Genomic DNA, 20,415 nt, shown 5'->3' on the forward strand with positions numbered 1-20,415 from the left:
TCATCAGCCCACCTAATGAATATTCATAACGACTGTTTAAAAAAAAGATATTGCTAAACTTTAAATTCAATAACTTTCTTATTTGTTGTCCGATTTTAATGAAATTATCAGCATTTTGCTCAGTGAATTCCACTCTAGCCAGTTCGTAGTTCCTTTCTGCGCATGATCAAAAGATTCTACGCATGATCATCAGAAGGTCATTTGTACTAAAGTGACATGGTACTTTAAAATCTAATGAGATAAGCACCAACATTGATGTCTGATTATTCATATATTCTTTTGAATTGTCGTTTTCATTTACATCCACAAAAACAACAATGCTTCCACGAACGACTGGTATTTCACAGTTTGTCAAGTACATTTGCGCAACATGCTAAGATATGCATCAAAGTAGGAATGCAACAAATACCTTCATTAAGTGTTCATTGGTGTGCTATCCTAGTCACCTGGTCTATTCAATTTCTTCATTCTGCTATGTAAGGCAAGCTTACGTAATATCTCGCTTTGAAATCTGCCTATCATGATGAAAGAAATGAAAGGTCATTTGACCAAAATTGCCCATGAAGTAACTACGAACTGGGCCCCGTTGCAGAAAGAGTTGCAATCAAACGCAACTCTAAAAATCATGCGCAACTTGATTTTCAACCAATCAACAGCGCGTATTTTGGACTTGCGATTGATTTTTTGACTTGCGTTTAAACGCAACTCTTTCTGCAACGGGCCCTAGTCTATTAATACCGTGTTTACACATTGACTCGGCTCGCGTGTTGAATCCGCGAGCCGGGTTGAACACTGCGAAGAAGGGATCAGAGATCGCGTTTATACGTACATATAAAAAGGCGAGTTCAACACGGCTCGCGGATCTCGAACGGAAGAAGAATTATGACGTCGCAAATTAAAGGCGGGAAATTCACCGCCGGAATCGAATCTTGTCCGTGCGAACAACAACAATGCCAAAAGTGAAAGCGCGCTCAGTGACCTAGGTCAAGAGAGTTCGACACGGCTTTCTGTTTACACACGAAAAAATTGCCGAGTCTGACTCGGCTCGCGGGTTGAAACCTACGATTTTGGCGGATCGAAAAAGCCGTGTTCGACACGGCTCGCGGATCACACTGATCGCGTTTACACAGCATAAAATTGCCGTGTTGAGCACGGCTCGCGTGTCGAACCCCCGAGCCGTGTCCCTGTGTAAACACGGTGTAAGTTATAAATACTTTCAGTCCGGACCATCCCATTAAATCTATTGAATCTGAAAGTCAAACCGCATGCAATTGACATAGCTGAGAGTTTTTTTGTCGAAAGTTGGTGGACCAGATCGTTCTAATGTTAAGATTTGGACGAGACGAAAAATTGCAGATAATGTCGTTTGTCCCGATCGAGTCCAGGGGCCGATTGCACGAAAGGGTCTTTCCAAGGACCGTCTTTCGTGTCGCCCATCTTTTATGATGCGCCATGTGAAACGCATTTTAAATAAATCATCTGCAAACATATTTCATTCGTCCGTTATTTTAAACAAAATATTTGTTTATAAAATGATGTGATATATCATGAAATTGTAGAAAACAGAAAACAGACAACAGATTATCTGCATACTGGTTTGCGATGTGCTGAGTTCAGCACGCGAGCGGATTTGCATCGCTGCGGGATAAGATTTTTGTCTCAATACCCCTACCGATGTGTAGGCCTTCCGTGGACGATTTTTATCATGGATATCTAACAAATATGTTTATTTGAAATGGCCCTACCAGCGGACTAGTTTCCACCATGTGGAGTGAACGATTGCTGTGCTCATAATCTTTCATGATAACAATGCCTTGGAGACCACCTCCCGACCAGTAGAGGGCGTCATTGAAGTAAGTAATATCAAGGAGTGTTTTTCCCACCTTTTTCTCGTAGTCGGGGTCAAAAATGTGCGCATACAGGTGATTGGCAGAATATAAGTCGAGAGGCATTGTTAGGTCCTTGTAGAAGCTTTCATTCAAATGTGGGTAACAGAAAAATAGGCGTCTTGGCATCCCTAGAGTGAACAAAGAAAATGACAGCTTTTTTGTTTTTTGAATATTTAGAAAAATAAAATTATTTCACAGATTTTGGCGCCAGTAGACATATTCACTCATTCAATTAACAAGGTTATAACATTGACATTATATAGGGGCTGCGGTCGATCGTATCGGCCTCTGAATCTGGTTGTACAGAATTCCACATTTTCTAAGATTGGAAAACAACACTACTATTATTTTTATCATGATTCATGACTGCAATGTCGAAAGCGTAATAATGAGGAAAAAACTAGCTTATTAGGGCATAATATATTGCGTTACTTTCAGCCTCTTTAGCGCTGTACGTTATGCTCCACTATTTCAGAATGAGTTATTTGTTTAGTATTTTGATTGATATGCGGAAAATATATGAAATGGATGATAATGAAAAAAAAAAATCCACATACTAGATTTGTGAGTGTCACCACCATGACCATAGTCACAATGAGAACAAAAATGATTTGAAGTGAATTGATAGACCGAGGCTGAGGCCGCTGAGCATATTATTATGCCTTTAATTAATACGGTTTCATGACACCTGCTCCGGCAACATTTGCTCCTCTGTTAAATTTCACATACTAATGGTATGGCCAACTCCAACCATTGATTCAACATTTATACCCTAGGCCTATCCTAAATCTAAGCTGCCTTAACCATAACCCTATATCTTAGACGAAAGAAAGCCCGGGATATAATTGTCGTCGGATCAAATGTCGTGTCACCCCTCATACTTACTGCTAAGATCAATGCTCAATCCATTGATGACTGGTTTTAGTACATCATGATATACTGTCTCTGGAATACCAGTTCCGTTCAGTAGTATACGCTCAATTTTTGACTTCGTTGACCAATACAAGAATCTAAAAATATAAAATATGTCATGGAGGTGTGTCATAAATATGTTCATGAAATAAAACATATACCTTCACGAACGTTTAAACTATGACTTGCCAAAATGTAAGCTGAGAATTTCCATGACAATACCAGGCAGTTTGGGATTTGTGATACAAATTTGGGACGAAATTTAATTGGTAAAAAAATTGGTAATGCAGGGCATAGTCATATTCGGGGTCGGATCCAGAATTACCCAAGGGGGGATTTCTGACCAAAAAGGTCTTCACTACCAAATATTAATGGTAATTTACGGTACAAAAAAATAAATAGATAAATAAAAAGGCCTTCATTAGCGCATTTACGACGCCCCCCAAAATATGTAGCTCTAAAAGGGTAGGCAATTGCCGGATGTCCCCCACCCCCTGAATCCGCCACTGGTCATATCTTACACACATGTATGAAAATATTAAATCATTATGAGTTCATGTAAAAACCGATGAAATCTGTCAGTGTAGGCATGGCAACATCAACCCGGCTATTTCACATTCATGACCTGTTTTCACAAAATACTGCTAAACTTCAAAATTTCAATAACTTCGTTATTTGTTATCAGATTTCATGAACTTTTTATCATCGCGCTCAGTGAATTTTACTCTAATTATTTGAATATAACTATCTTAAACTCGGAGCACCCCTTTAGGAAATTGTTATCAATTTGTTCCGTGATTTTTGCTCTAATTATTTAGATATAATTATTTTCAGCTCGGAATACCCATTTTGGATAACACGCACCCTTGCTCCTCGTCCACTACCAAAGCCCGAGGAAAGGAAGCAAATCCGCTCACGAAATCAGTCTCATTCTTTGGAAATACGCTACCATTCCTAACATCCAAAGTCGTTATCATTCTTCCTGTTTTCGCGATGAAGAGAATTCCTAATGATTCCGCAAGTGCAATTGATCTTGGACCTAAACAAATTAAGAAAATAGATAAAATTGAAATTACCATTGAACATCGAGAAAGGAGCTCCAAATTTACAGATACAAACAAGGGGGGGCGGTGTCAAATATGCACTGTAAAAAAAAATGGGGACAATCTTAAGCACCACGAGGGTAATTACGTGTCAAACCAATTTGGGTCAGTGTTTTATGCGGGAAGAATTATCCAGAAAGATTAAAAAATAAGCAGCAATTTCTTTAGAACGGGCAAAGTTTCATCACACTGGATAAATATAAATCTCCAAGTGTTGGTTGGACACATATTTACCCTCATGGAGTATTTTTACCCAATATTTTTTAAAGTGTGCCTGAAGGCGACGAGCCCTATTGTTTTACAAGTGGAAAACTAACTGAGGTGAAAGGGGGAGAAGAAAGAAGGAAAAAGAAATAAATAAGAGTATATAAAATATGTTTGTTTCACAGAGCTAGCTAATATATCAGTCATTTGTTAAAGTGATTGGTTAACATTGGTTTGACTTTTAAAAAATCTGAGCTAGAAGGTCACACTTGTCACCTGTGTCTGTTACAAAAATGAAGCCCAGAAAAAATTGTGTTCTAAAATAATTATTTAGTGCTTCAAAAATTAAAATAAAAAGTGACCGGAAACACCATCTTAATTTCATCCCATACACTTACGTGTACTATTTAGGTGTCTATAAGACGCCTATTCACAAAATCGGGGTTTGCCTTGTAGTTATAGCTTTTCATTCTCATTAATGGTAGTTTTCAGGGTTTATTAGTTCTAATACATGCACTTGTACACATGTTTTATCTTGTTTTGAGAATTTTTTAAATCAGCTGCTCACAAAGTTAAACAATATCTTTAATGAGGTGAAGATTTTGTTTAATTGCCCACATCAATATACACTTCCCAAGAATTAAACATATCTATAATATGCTCTTTGGAATACAAATGCCTTTTTAGTAGGGGGTGCTTCAGTTAATTTGACTTGGTCTGGAAATATAATATCGGAGAAAAAACAGATTCTCATTCACTGTTTGTCTATACATCTTGGCGTATTTCAAGCATGTTAATCGCTATTCGAAGAAAGATGTTCACACTTAAAAAAAACTAGAATGTGAGAAACAATTTTAGTCGGTTCTGCGAGAGTGCAACTCCCAGAGTTGTCACTAGGGGTGAAACACCAAACATGAAAATTTTATATAACTAAGAAAACTTATCAAATTGAAAGTACCACCAAAATGTGTCATAACACGAACACTAGGTATTGATTTTTTTTCACTGTTGATCATCATTAAGCACGTCCGGTAGTGTTAGGTCTAACACCTTGTATTTTGTAGTGTATAGACGTACTGGAGTTTTCTTCAACATGGGCTTGATGGGTGACAGGTTCCTTGTTTTGCCCATCAGTGCCAGCACGATACACTTGGTGTACTTCGGTGTCAGTCCAGTACACCTTCTTCTCTACGGTGTCATAGGTGACGAAACTGGCCTCCATTGTGGAGGGGATAGAGGTGAAGTTTAAATCTTCATGGAGATCAGCAAGAAAAATTTTGTACGGAGTGATTGGATCCGTCACGATCATTTTTGCGGTCGATGCTACAAAAAAAAAGAATAGGAAATTAGATAGTAATTAATATTTTGCTTTCCATCAACTAAAAATATCCACAGTATTTGGGTAGAAACCGCATTGCGCAGACATCGAAATATGCTGACAAATCACAAATGGTTATAGATATGGTCACAAAGGTACGAATATCATCACTGTCCATATAGAGCAATTGTGGTGTTCGTGGATTGTATAGATTCGTAGATGGGACACAGATTCTTGCTGCCTCCTGAAAGGGAAATTAAACTTTGGGAACAATATTAGCTTGCGCGAAAACAGAAAATCAAAGAAACAGATGAACAAAAGTTTGAGAAAAATTGAATAGATAATAAGAAAATTATTTCGTCTAATACCCACTTGGTCTAAAATCACCTAAAGTCCGTATATCTTAGATGATTCTTTTGTTTTAATGAACGCTGTGGTGCTATCTTGCATAATACTTAATTATATACAAAACAAAAACAAAACACGAGATTACAGTGTGACAAGGTCATAAGCATATGCATAATCTAGACTGCTACGAAAGCAATATTTTGTGTTTGATTTACACTGCTTGCAATCTAGTTTAATAAGTGAATAAATATTTGCACCATATAGATAGGGACAATAGACTTTGAGGCAAGGGAAGTGAGAATTTGTTTCATTTTTGTTTTAATCTTACCAGTCGCTGCTGTTTCCATACTGGACATCGAGGTGCTATCTTGATTACTAGCTACTTCTGAAGAAAACAAAATATATTTGTAAGAAAAAAAGTTACGATAAATTGTCTAGCAATATTTATTGAAATTTATACATCTTGCCATTTAGAGAAAGAAGTGATGAAATATTTACACTCTAAGATATGGAACAGATAATTCGAGGGTTTGTAAATATTACCCGCAGCTGTAATCTTCGTGGTACCTAGCGTAGTAGTCATATCTGAAGAAAAGAAAAAAACAAATTAGTGTAAACAATTTGAAAAAGTGTTAATACATTGTGAAAAAGTTAAAGCATATCATTTTTTAATGATCATGGTAAATATTGTCCAGCAATACTTATTGCAATTTAGAGTAAGAAGTGGTTGAATATTTGAACAGTAAGATAAGGAAATAGATAATTTCGGGGTTTGATATATGAATATTTATAAATCTTACCAGCAATTGTAATCACCGTGCTATCTAGTGTAGTAGTGAATTCTGAAGTAAAGACAAAAGGGGAAAAATCATGATATAACATTTAACAGGGCATATATCAAAATTTCTTGCATCACGCCTGATTGCTTAGCATTTAAAAAAATGTATACAACTTGTAGTTTATAGAGTAACAAGTAAATAAAAACTTTTCTTTTTTTCGGCAAGACCCTCTGTTTGACTTTGAAGTGCAATAAATAAACTGACGTAATTTTATATTTTTGAATATGTTCCTTAAAATCTAATCATATACTTTTGATAGTTTTGACTTGTTTGTGTTATATTTGTATGAAACGGAAATCAATAAATCAAATAAACCCAAATGAAACCAAATCAAATAAATATTTGCACTGAAATATTATAGAGAAGAGAAAATCTAGACCTGGGGAAGTGGGAAGTGGTTTTACCAGTGGCTGTTGTTCCATAGTCAATTGTACGTGAGCTGACTGTTTCCATTTCCGTGTTCGCGATGCTCTCTTTCAAAATAGTTATTTCTCAAGGAAAATAAAATAAAACAAACAATATTAGACTACGTACAATATGATAAAGTTAATGCATATTAGAGTTTTTGTTATCACGACTGATTTTCCAAAACACTTTTTTAAAATTTATACAACTTGCAATTCAGAGTAAATACATAGGAAGCCTCGTAGTCTAGCGATTCTGACTCTAGACTCGTAATCAAAGGGTCGTGTGTTCGAATCCCATCGCGGTCTAGCGTCCCTTGGGGAGGTGTCGATCCAACTTTGCCACTCTCCACCCAGGTGTTAAATGGTTACCCGGAGAAAGAGAATATATTGTGTGCGGGCATGTCAGGATCCGATGACTATATAAGAGTGGATTACTATCATTCGCACTTTCAACTTTGCCTCTATTGTTCCTATGGGGGGGGGGGGCTGTTAAAGTGGGTAACAGTTAATTCTGTGGAAGAGACAGATCTGCAAATACAACGGGGGTCGTAGAAATTTTTTCGATATTTCGATCCAAAGTTGGACATTCTAAGCACTTATCTAACGATGAACACGATCGATCGTCACCTTACTTAAAAATTGAAGCAAACGCAAGGAGCAAGATAAAATTCTTTGATATTCTGACCTCAAATTTTGTCTTTCTAAGCATTTGGTAATAATGATCAGGATGGGCATCTAGCTATATGTATTTGATACGAGCGCGAGCGCCAAACTCAAGTGAAACTTGATTTTGGCGCCCTGGTCAAACATCAATGCGGCGCAATGGTCGAATATGAATTTAGTGCCCCTCCCTGGGTTGAACATGAATTTGGCACCCCAGAACAAACATCTAATGGGCGCCCCAAAGGTCAAGTAGGAATTTGCTCCTATGTCGAAAATCATTCCGGCGCGCCCATAATTATGTCGAACATGAATTTAGAGCCCCCTCCCATTTGTCGAACATCAATTCGGCGTCCCTAGCTAGATCATCAATTCAGCCCCCCTAGGTCGAACAGAAATTCGGTGCACTCCTAGATCGAACATCGATTCGGCGCCCATTCCCTCTTTTTCTTTTTTTTTCTTCTCTCTCTATCTCTTTTTTTTTCTCTTTCCCTTCTTCTTCGCCTCCCTCTTTCTTTTCCTCTGCTTTCTTCTTTTTGGCGCCCCCTTTTTGCCTACCCGGGGGCCTCGTCCCCCCATTATTCGTGCATGCATATACACAAGAGTATTATCGCATACTACGTTGATTGGTCGTACGGACATGTATTAAGTACGGGTAGAAGATTTGGGCCTAGATAATTATAATTACAACGACGTATTGACACACGAAGTTTATAAATACGTTTGCGTCCGTCGTATACACTGCAAAAACTCTGGTGTTGATTTAACACCAGCCCGGAATCTTTATATGTCCACGCCAGAGAATTATTGAAACAACACACCAGTTTGGAATCAAACCGATTCTTTTTTTAAAATACTAATTGGTGTTGTATAAAAACCTATGTATCTGGTGTTAGACTAATACCGAAACCGGTGTTGTTTAACACTTCTCTGGTGTGGACATAATACTGGGCTGGTGTTAAATGAACACCGGAGTTTTTGCAGTGTACGATTAATTATTGGAGCACCCTAAAGCGGAGATATGTATAATCACCTGGTAAGCTGCAAATGAGATGGCGACTGACGCTGCCCATACTCGCTGGTAGACGACCTCGTAGTTTGGGAATGAGTTTAGGTACGAGTTGTATCACTGTTCCATCGGGGCTGGTGATGGACTGGCATTCGTTCTGAGCGAGCACTGATACGTTCTTTTGTGGAGGTGCTGACGAATGACCTGGCGATGATGATGTCGCACGCCGTGATCGGTTCTCAATGTCCAAACCTGTAATCAAAGCTTTGAAATCAATAATAATGACATGTCAGGTAGCATATATATATATATATAAACAATCAAGAAGTTACAAAGTAAACAAATACATTTAAATAATGAGCCAGGACCTCTGAAAAAGCATCCTGTGCTTATAATTATTTGAGGCCCTAAATGACAATTAAGATATACAATAAAATACAAAAAAAAAATGATATTAAATTAACTTTGTTTAAAAACATAGCTAAAGGCCTGCACACCATACCTATTAAAAAACCACATACACCCGCAAACACACATTGCAACATAAGAATAAGGAAAGTGAGAAAGAAAAATTAGATAAGAGAGGAATAATAGAGGATAAAAGAAGAAGAAAATGGAGTCTACTCAGCTAAAAATGATAGTTTTTCGAAAATTGATCGTTTCAGTAATAGTTCGAAACGAGAGAGTGTTGAACATGACTTCAGATTGTTGCACAGTGAGTTCCATTCATGAACACCTGTGTACCGAATAGAATGAGTTTGCATTGTTAAGTAAGTAAAAGGAACACAAAGATTATTTCGCATACGTGTGTGGTAACTATGGAAGCAACAATTGGTTTTAAACATATTATTAAATATTTTGGGTAGAATTCCTCTGTGGTACTTAAACATAAAATGACAGATACGCCTAGTTTTACAAGATCATATTCAGGAATGATTTTTAGATTAAGAAATAATGGTAGACTGTGACTACAAAAGTCACTCTTTGTTATTAATCTTAGTGCTCTTTTCTGTAAAATATAGTGTCTCTAAAATACGTTTTACCCCATATCTCATTACACTAAGGTGTGGCAAGATTATAGCATTATAAATGTTAACTAATATTTTACCGGGTAAACAGTACCTAAGTTTTGATAAAACACCAATACTTCTTGAAAACTTTGAACAAAATTTTTATTGGCTCGGTATTCAATGGATTTTAATGTTTAGAATAGAAAATAATACACTTTGTTTTCTTACAATTTAAGGAAAGTTTATTACATACAAACCAGTCATTCAACATGTTCAATTCTTTGTTCATTGTAGCTGTAAGAGTGATTTTTTTATGTGAACCAAAACAACAGTATCATCAGCAAAGAGTGAAAATTTCAATAAATTAAAAGATTTCATAATATCATTAACATATATTAAAAATTGGAGGGGCCCGAGCACGGAACCTTGTGGTATACCTAAATTAACATCTAATTTGTAAAGATAAACCCCTGATTTCATATAAACTTATTTTTTTATTAAAAGAATGTAATGGTCGATGGTGTCAACTGCTTTCGACAGGTCCATAAAAACTCCACAACAAAACTTACCTTTCTCTATTTCATTTAAAATATAATCAGAAAAACATATCACACTTATAGAAGTGGAATAATTCCTCCGAAAACCAAACTGTTCCTGTATTAAAATGTCATTTTTAGTAAGAAAATCAGTTAATCGGTTCATATCACCTTGGATTGATGAAAAATATCATTGTAATATCTTTATTTGGAATATTAAACGAATAATACTTATAAGCTTATTTTCATAACATGATGAGAATTTGTATTTTTTAGACTTATTTTATACAATTTATTCTTACGACTTATGGATTTAAGTATGCCCTTATTAATCCATGGTTTCTTAAATTTAGATAAATTTTGTTTATTACAAACTGCCTGAAGTGGAAAACATTAATCATATGCATAAGAATTTTTTTCAAAAAAATTATTGTACATGTCATTAACATTAGCACAGTTTTCAGTACATGACCAATCAATATTTTTCAATCATTCTTTAGATGACAGTATATTTGCATTATTCATTAATCTCTTTTGAAATGATTTTTTCATTTGGTGGTAGTTATGTTTTATTGTTCATTTTTCAAAATAGAAAATACTGGGAAGTGATCGGAAATATCATCATATATGATTCCACTGTGGATCTTTTTGTCAAGTGAGTTAGTATAAATATTATCAATTAAGAAGCCCTATTTGCTGATATATGGGTCGGTTTTGATATCAAAGGATACATGTTGAAAGTATGCATCATATCTAAAAAATCATTTGTCTTCCTATGTGAACTATAATTAATTAAATTTATATTGAAGTCACCCATTATGTATATTTCTTTCTTTTCACTTCCCAATATTTCCAGTACATTATTCATTGATACAATAAAATCAGATATGTCACTATTCGGTGGTCGATATATGCATGCTACAACGATTGATTTGTTACCATGAGTAATTTCAATAAAAACACATCTCGTAATTATTTGTTATACATTAAAGGTCGCTAAGTAGCGAATAATTAAAGTTTTTTTTTAAATGTATAATGCGTGCACCGCCAACTTTGTTCTGTCTACACAGGTTAACAAGATTATTGTTTGTGATATTATATAAGTTCATATTTGTATTGAGATTAAACCAAGTCTCAGATACTGCAATAACACTAAAATTAAAATTGAGCGATGATAACAGTGCGTTAAAATGATCGAAATTTCTCTGAAGACTTCTGGCATTGACATGAAAAAGTGAAAAGTATATATATATGTGTGTGTGTGTGTGTGTGCGTGTTTGCGTGGGTGTGTGTGTGAGGGTGTGTGTTTGTACATATGCGACTTACTCGTGAATGGAAATAAGACCTACAGTTGATACAGATGGTATAACATTTTGCTCTTTCTCGTAATGCATCGTAGAATTAAGCATTCACGTATTTCGAAAAAAAAGACTTGCAAATGAGCATAATGATGATGAAAATAATTTGTCATTAGGCCTATATAGGGATAAATTCAATGTTGACGATTATGATTACAGCGATTGTTGATGTGTTGGTGATGATGATGACGGCGACGATGATAATGAGGTTCGTGATAATTGAGATGATGATGGTGATTATTTGGCGGCTAAGGTGGTGATAGTGATGATCATAATTGTGATGACGATGATTGCGGTAATGGCGACGACGATGATGAAGTAGACGACAATAGCATATTAGCATAACGGGAACAATACTTTTTCGTAATATTTGTACTCTTTGTCACAAATAAGTTCAGTTTTTACAACTTACTTATCAAGAGTACCAATAGAGTGATGATGCGTACATGTATATGTGTTACTTTTCCAACTGCCGGAAATTTCTAAAAGGAAATGAGATTAAACAATTTGATTTAATAATGGTAAAAACTACTCAAGTGCAGCAAATTTCTCGAGAGTTAATTAAAATTCGGAAAGAACTGCACAATAATAATAATTAAAAATGCTTGTCAATATTGTCAAATCACTTCAGTAACGATCAGTAGCGTACCTAGGATTTTCCACAGGGGGGGGGGGGGGCAAAATCGTCCGCCAAAAAATTTGACAAGGAAAAAAAAAGGTCTCCAACTTCACAGGAGGGGCCACCGGTGCCTCGTCAGGGATCAGCTGTGACTCGTCAGGAAGGGCAGGCATACGTCCCTTGCATGGGTTGTGACTCGTCAGGGGGGGGGGGCAGTCTGTCCCCCATATGAACGCTAGTGGTAACGATGCATTATTACTGCATTCTTTTAATCTTACACATCAACTATCAAGTTATCCCTATATTAGACTGAAGCGATTCAGAACTCACAATTGCCATTGCTCGTGTAGGTCACAATTGTTTATAGTGCATGGGCCATAATAGTACATGATATTTACCATTTTTGTAACATGAAAACATGAGAAATGTGGCTATATTCTAAAAAAAGCAACTCAGCATAGTCAAAGAAATATAAACAGTAAAAAAAATAGTTAATTCAATACTCGGATACAGACGCAGATGCAGAGCCACCGAGGTGGGGGGGGGGGGGGTGGTGGAACTGACTCATTGTCATTTTTGCGATATTTCAAAATATTAATAATAGGGAAAACGGCAAATCATGGAAAAGGGAGTAAATAAGAGATGGATTTATCGTTCAATTCTGTATCACCTCTATTCTCTATTGAGAAATGGGAGAAAATGCAATTTTCGGCCGTCTTGGATCACCCCCGTACCCTTGCCCCGCCCCTGATTATACTTACCATTTTGACCGAATGAAGATATCTTAATTGGAGGAATGACAACAGGTTGATGTTCTCATTTCTCGAAAAAGGCATAAGCTCAGATAATCGCAATCATGTTAATCCTTTGGAAACGTGTAATCAAACATCAAAAAATGAATGCATAAATATTCCGATTTAAAAATAAAGCAGGCCATTCCCTCTGATGTTGATGATTACAATTAAATAACTCACAGTCGTGCATCAATTACGTCCGGAATTTTTCAAAGAAAGTTTTTTTTCTTCTAACGAATTATTTTTGAAGTACGGAATATTCCGAGAACTGATATAAATTGTGATTTCTCAATAGTCGGCTATTTTATTAAAATAAAAATATGAAAAATAATGGCAGCTTCGTCCAAATTCTTGTTTGAGACTTTAAGACAGCGCATTGAACAGAGAATCATTCTAACGGTTGCGAGATTGATATTCGAAATGTGCAGAGGAGCAGATTAATGTATATTGATAAATCATAATCGAGGGTTCTAGTATCAAATACCTAATGTACCTCGAACAGCCAATTAAAGCGAGGAATACTGACGACGTCATGGGCGGCACCACAACGGACAGGGGCCGACTGCCCCTTATGATTTTTCACTTTGCTTGAAATTATGACATAACTTGGAAGAATATGAAAAAGGGGGACATTGCCACCATAGCGTAGGGGGTCAAAGTTTAGATATCTTTACAATACCTCTATTACCTTATATCAGAAAACGCATTACGTCATTTCTGGATTGTCTGCCCCCACAGGTATCAAATTACCTTTGCATCGACCCTATTTAATATAGAACACATATCTGGGGGCCGTTTCATAAAGCTGTTCGTAAGTTAAGAGTGACTTTAAGAACGACTGGTGATCCTTTCTTACGCGCTAAACCATCGCCTATGGTGTATACCATTTACCAAAAGAAAGGATCACCAGTCGTTCTTAAAGTCGTTCTTATCTTACGAACAGCTTTATGAAACACCCACCTGGAAAATATGTTAATTTCCCATTCTGTGGTCGTGGCCATTACCAGTCCCCACAATTGTCATTATTCTTCAATTCAATATACCAGTCCGATCGAATTCAAGGTGTGGTCATTCAAGGTTGCTCCATGATATTCTAAGAGAATAACAATCATTGGGATGAGAATAATTGATTCTCAATTTAGGGATATGGGCGGTTATTAAAAGTCTAAGCAGCATGTTTCTAATTAATTAAATCATATACACGCCCGGCTGTTTGGGGAGGGACTATTCTTAAGTGACAGATTTTTTTTTGTTATTGATTTGATGATCATTTTCCTTTCCGGGTATCATTGTGGAACATGGGTCTTATCGAATCCTTACAGAAACAGACATGTGCAAATAACCACCCTGGCCTATAGCTAACCCAACGAACTCAAATCAACTAAATATTTAGAACCTATTCTATCGCCTATTTATCAAGGCAGTTACCAACAAACAAACATCTAACAATAAAAAGAAACAAACCCAATAAATCCGGAAAAGAATGATCGAAGACGAATGCAGGAAAAGTGAAAGAAGATATTAATTAAAGTTTGCATAAAATTCATCAAGAAAAATTAAGTTATGGGAACTTCAAGTATTTTATGAAGTTATACAAGCAGCTCCCGATTGACACCAATCCAGTGAAATGCTATTTTCTAATAAAAAGTAAAAATTACCTTTACCAATAAGCACAATATTTCATTCAAACTTCGCCGAAGCCAATCAATCAATCAATCAATCAATCATTATTCAGACAATCAATCAATCAAACAATCCCTTAGTCAGTCAATCGGTCGATAACATTGACGTCTGTCGGTTCAACATAGCACATTGTTGCTATTAACAATGATGATGATAGTGATTGTTAGTTAACCCTATTCAACTTACTTGTGCAAGAGGAAGTAGTCCCCAAAGCATCCTTTTCACAGATCCACGTTCCCCTGTTCCTGCAATTCAGCCATATTCGTTCATAGGATCCTCCCAGGAACCTTACGGCAACGGCGTCATTTTCTTCTTGACTTTCAACAAATAGCAACGATGCCTGTCTCTCTCCGGCATAGCCTTGTAGATCGACACGTATGCTACTACAAGTCCTTTTTGCAGTATCATGACTCATGCCATAGCTTCCCTTCTGAGAATAACACTTTTGTCCATTGTAGAACCACCCCGTCGGACAGAGGTCTGAAAATGCTTCAGTCGAGTTTATTTACATGTATCTGCTAACTATTGTAATGTACAGCCGAGTAAATACATAAAGGAATTGAGCATTACAAATGCTAAATTATTATTGTATTAATATTGTTATTATCATTTAACTCTTGTAATCTTTCCGAACATCATCTTTATCAACATTGTTACATTGCCTATCGGTATAGTTAGAGGGAATACTATGGCTGTTATCATGATTTTTAAAAATCAATAGAAAAACTACGATTATTATCATAACTGTTTTTACTGTTACCATTATTTTCACAATTACTTGTAGATCTCGTTATAATCTCTCATAATTAGTATAAGTACGATCATCACTACCGTAAGTATCATTATAATTATCATTGGTATCATATTCGGGATGCCAATCTACCTGTTTCACAGTTGGTCCCCGTGAAATCTGTACCGCATGAACACGTGTACCCGTTTCCCTCTTCCATACAGATTCCTCCATTGCTGCACGGTTTGAGGGCACACGCACCCCCTGAAAGAAATATAAATGGTTGATAATGACTACTACAGTTATTTCAGTGGCTGCGGCGGTAGAAGCAGAGGCGGGGGGGGGGGGGGTTCGGGGCTGTGGCTTGATGGTGACCGCGATTTCTTACATGTCTTAAGAGAGAGATGTGGTCCTAAGTTAATTACTTAATATATTAATACATCAGGGAGACGATAAGCATAATGGAAATGATGCTCACGAAAGACCAGAATGCAATTAGGTCTTAATCTGTTGAAGCAACTTTTGGGGTTGCCTGTTGAGAAGATTTCTTAAAACTGTTGGATCGTTTGTTAATTACAATGATCATGATTAATGATGACCCATGAATTTTCTGAAGTTCATGTTTTACATGTAGATTGTCTTAATGCTCTACCAGCGGGTCATACATAGCGTAATAATCTGTAGAGTATCGAAGTGTGACGTCAGTTTCCATGGTGTCATGGCGGGCTGGTTCTAAACATAGTCGCAGCAGACGATCGTCTGTACACATTTGTATGAATTTGACTCGTCTGAAAAATAGGTTGCAAGCAATCAAATTCCGATAGCAGTCATTTTCACCTATTTCTTCCTATGAGGAACACACGCTTTCACTCGGCGGGCTCATTTGTTTTTAGAACCATGCCGCCGTGACACAACTGTCGTTATCGCTTCGGTACTTTATATAAATATCCTCGTCCAATATCGGTGCTGAGCGCCTAGCAGAAAGTCAAATTTTCATAAGTCCAATTTTCATAAGTCTTTGATATGACTCGCCCGGGGATCGAACCCACGTCCTCCCTTTAATGAGGCGGGCGCACCACCACTGAGCCACCATGCCCGATGGCTCCGTGGTGACGTATTAATGTATTGTCATACGATGTTTGATATGCGTCTGTGTTCGAGGGTCCTATGTTATCAACCATAGTAGGTTTATATGTCGTATGGATATATGATTTATGATTATTTGGTGCGCCTGAAAGTAGGGCTATTTTTAGTCACCTGGTAAATGGCATATGAGATGTCGACCAATGCTGCCCATACTCGCCGGAAGACGACCTCGTAGTTTGGGAATGAGTTTAGGTACGAGTTGTATCACTGTTCCATCGGGGCTGGTGATCGACTGGCATTCGTTCTCAGTGAGTACTGATACGTTCTTTTGTGGAGGTGCTGACGCATGACCTGGCGATGTTGATCCCGCTCGCCGTGATCGGTTCTCAATGTCCAATCCTGTAATTAAGGCTTTGAAATTAATAATGATATCAGAGTAGCATAGAACTACACTTGTATAAAAATAAGACGCATCGTTAATGATAAAGAACACTTAGCTCTTTCTCGTAATACATTTAAGATTAATGTTCGCATATTAAAAATAAGAAATGAAAATGAGCATGATGATGAGGAAAATAATTGGCAAATAGGCCTATCGGGATGATTTTGACGTTCTAGATTATAATTAAAGAGGTGTTATATGTAGGCCTAGTGTTGGTGATGGTGATGATGATGATGGTGACGACGACGATGATGGTGAGATGATAAATTATGATGATTTTAATGATGATGTTTATTATGATAATGCTGCTGATGATGGTGTGATTATGATGATGATGGCGGCTGTGGTTGTGATGATGGTGGTGTTTCTTGGTGATGATGAAAGTGATGATAATGATGATAATGATGATAATGATGATGATAGTCACGATAATGATGATGATAATTGATGATGATGATGATGATGATGAAAGTGATGATAATGATGATTATGATGATGATGATGATGACGATGATTGCGGTGGTTGTGGTGATGAGGTTGACAAAGAAAAAGAAAAGAAGAAGACGACAATAATAGCATAACGATTACAGTAGTAGTTTTTCGTAATCATTGGACATCGTGTCACACTTGAATTCAGTTTTAAAACTTACCTATCGATAAGCCAATAGAGTGATGATGTGTATTCGTGTTACTTTTCCAATGACCGGAAATTTCTAAAAAGGAAATGGGATTAAACAATTTGACTTAATAATGATAAACTACTAACGACCACTTATGAGTGTGGCAATTTCTTGAGCTTTTTCGTTAAGTCCTGGGAGCACTGGAAAATAATTTTAAAAAATGCTTGATATTGTCAATGCACTTCAATGACGATGCATTATTACTGCATTCTTTAAATCTTACACATTAATTTATCCCTTGATTAGCCTGAAGCGGTTCATACCTCATCATTTCTGTTCTGCATGTAGGCCATAATTATATACAATTATGAATACAGTTCATGGTAGGCCATGGTGCATGATATTTTACCATTCGTGTAACATGAAAACCTTAATGTGTTTATATACTTTAAACACCCAATAAAGAAAGAGAATTGTATCGACAGTATAAAATGATAAACGGGTACAGACGCAGCGCCATGAGAGGGCGGGGATAAACTGACTCATTGTCATTTATGCGATATTTCAAAATATTAATAATAGGGGAGACGACAAAAAATGAGAATAAAATAGAAAGGGAATAAAATTAGAGACGGCTTTGTCGTACAATTTTATATTACCTATATTTTCTATTGAGAGTTGAGGAAAATGCCATCAATAATTTTCGGCGGTCTTGGATCCAGAACTGCTTGGATCACCCCCGTACCCTTGCCCCGCCCCTGATTATGCTTATATACCATTTTGACCGATATGTTAATTGGATGAATGGCAACAGGTGGATAGACTCATTTCTAGAAAAAGGCAAAACCTCAGATAATCGCAATCATGTTATTCCTTTGGAAACTTGTAATCAAACATCGAAAATTATAAGGATAAGAATTCCGGTTTCAAATAAAGCAGGTCATTCCCCTCTGATGTTGACGTTTAAAATGGAATAACTCACAGTCATGTATCAATTACGCCCGAACTTTTTTAAAGATTTTTTTGCTTCTAACGAATTATTTTTGACATACGGAATCTTCCGAGAACTGATATAAATTGTGGTTTATAAATTTGATTTCTCAATAGTCGGGTAGTTTGTTGAAAAATATAATGTCAGCATCGTCCAAATTCTTGTTTGACACTCTAAAACAGCGAATTGAACAGAGAATCATTCTAGCGGTTGCGAGATTGATATATTTGCATATGAGCAGATTACTGTAATTACAAATACAATCGAGGCTTCTAGTATCAAATATCTATCTCGAACAATAAATTAGAGCGAGAAACACTAATGACAACATGGACGGCACCACAACGGGCAGGGACCGACTGCCCCTTATGATTTTTCATTTTGTTTGAAATTATGACAAACTTTTGGAAGAAAATGAGAAAGGAGGACATTACCACCATAGCGTAGGGGTCAAAGTTTAGATATTTTTATAACATATTACTTTATTTCAGAAAACACATTACGTCACATTTGTATTGTCGGTATCAAATCACCTTTGCACCGACCCTGTTAATGCGTACACCCTGTTAATGCGTACACCACAAATCTGATAAGTAGGCTAATTTTCCATTATTTGGTCGTATCCATTACCAGTCCCGCACAATTGTCATCAATGTATTCTTCAATTTAATCACGTTAATTTACCAATCCGGTCTAATTCATATTCAAGATTGCTCCTTGCTATTCGGGGAGAATAATAATCATTGGGATGAGAAAAATCGATTCTTAAGTTTCGGAAGTGCATGGGCGATTAAAGACTAACCAGAAAGTTTTTAATTAATGAAATCTTGTTGATGAATTTACACGCCCGCGTGCAGGTAAAGCGGGCAACAGACTGTTCTGCATTAAAAAAAAACAGCGCTTGAATAATTTTTGGTATTGATTTGATTATATTTTTTTTCAAGATAGTGGAACATTAGTCTAATCGAATTCGCACAGAAACGGGCTGATTCAATACATTGATCGTGACCATCACGGCAGCTTGTAATTTTGTCATTCCACAAAGCATATCACACCCTGTGCCTCAACGTTAATGAGCAAACAAAACAAAAAATCAATGTTGACGATGTCGTAGCCCTTCGCCACCGCGGCGTGTGGAGCATGTAGTCGCGCTCTGAAAACAAAAACAAGAAACAAATATACCAATTCGCAATTATTAGAAAAAAGTGTCTAAGATATCACACGAGACAATACAAGCACTGGCATTTTTACTTCAACAATTTTTTTTAGGTCTGGAAACAGTCAACAATCATCTTGGAAAAAATGTACATATTTAACGCAATACTAGTGTTATCAATAAGTTGCCCACAGAACTTTGGAAAACTTACAATTTTTTATTTATTGAAAATTAACACACGAAATTCATTCAATAGTGTGCATAAAATCCTCACTTTCACTCTAGAAAATGAAAAGTCGCCCCCATGACAAGCTCGGTCGCTTCGCTCCATGGCTATTGGGTTTGTTTAAATACTTGTCTTGCCCCCTGAACTGCCCCCTTTCTTTTTGCACCGTTGCCTTCTGTGTCCTATTTACCTTCTCTCATTTTTGTTTTGATGCCGGGGTTTTAAATATGGGCGGGGGGGGGGGGGCAAGACCGTTTGGGCCATCCACCAATGAGCTCTCAACCATTCAGTATTTCAAACCTATTCTATCTTCTATTTATCAAGGCGACCAACCAACAAACATCTAACAATTTAAAATAAGGAAACCAATTAATCTGGAAAAATGACCGAAGATGAACAGATGAATGCACAAAAAGTGAAAGAAGATATTGATTAAAGTTTGCATAAAATTCATCAAGAAAAAAAAATCACTTAT

General features: G+C 36.6%; 1 protein-coding gene across 1 annotated transcript; it reads right to left on the bottom strand.

The window, feature by feature from the left end:
* Nucleotides 1-3,631: 3,631 nt before the first annotated feature.
* On the bottom strand, nucleotides 3,632-20,140 carry LOC121430236 (protein eyes shut homolog). Its single transcript, XM_041627513.1, has 11 exons — nucleotides 20,131-20,140; nucleotides 17,598-17,660; nucleotides 16,677-16,904; nucleotides 15,573-15,683; nucleotides 8,714-8,953; nucleotides 7,018-7,104; nucleotides 6,575-6,616; nucleotides 6,318-6,359; nucleotides 6,103-6,159; nucleotides 5,186-5,431; nucleotides 3,632-3,840 (listed from the first exon to the last, which is right to left on the bottom strand). The coding sequence occupies exons 1-11, from the start codon at nucleotides 20,138-20,140 to the stop codon at nucleotides 3,632-3,634; spliced, it is 1,335 nt and encodes a 444-aa protein (XP_041483447.1).
* Between the last annotated feature and the right edge of the window lie 275 nt (nucleotides 20,141-20,415).

This window comes from Lytechinus variegatus, chromosome 16 (assembly GCF_018143015.1).
Source record: "Lytechinus variegatus isolate NC3 chromosome 16, Lvar_3.0, whole genome shotgun sequence".
NCBI lineage: Eukaryota > Metazoa > Echinodermata > Echinoidea > Temnopleuroida > Toxopneustidae > Lytechinus > Lytechinus variegatus.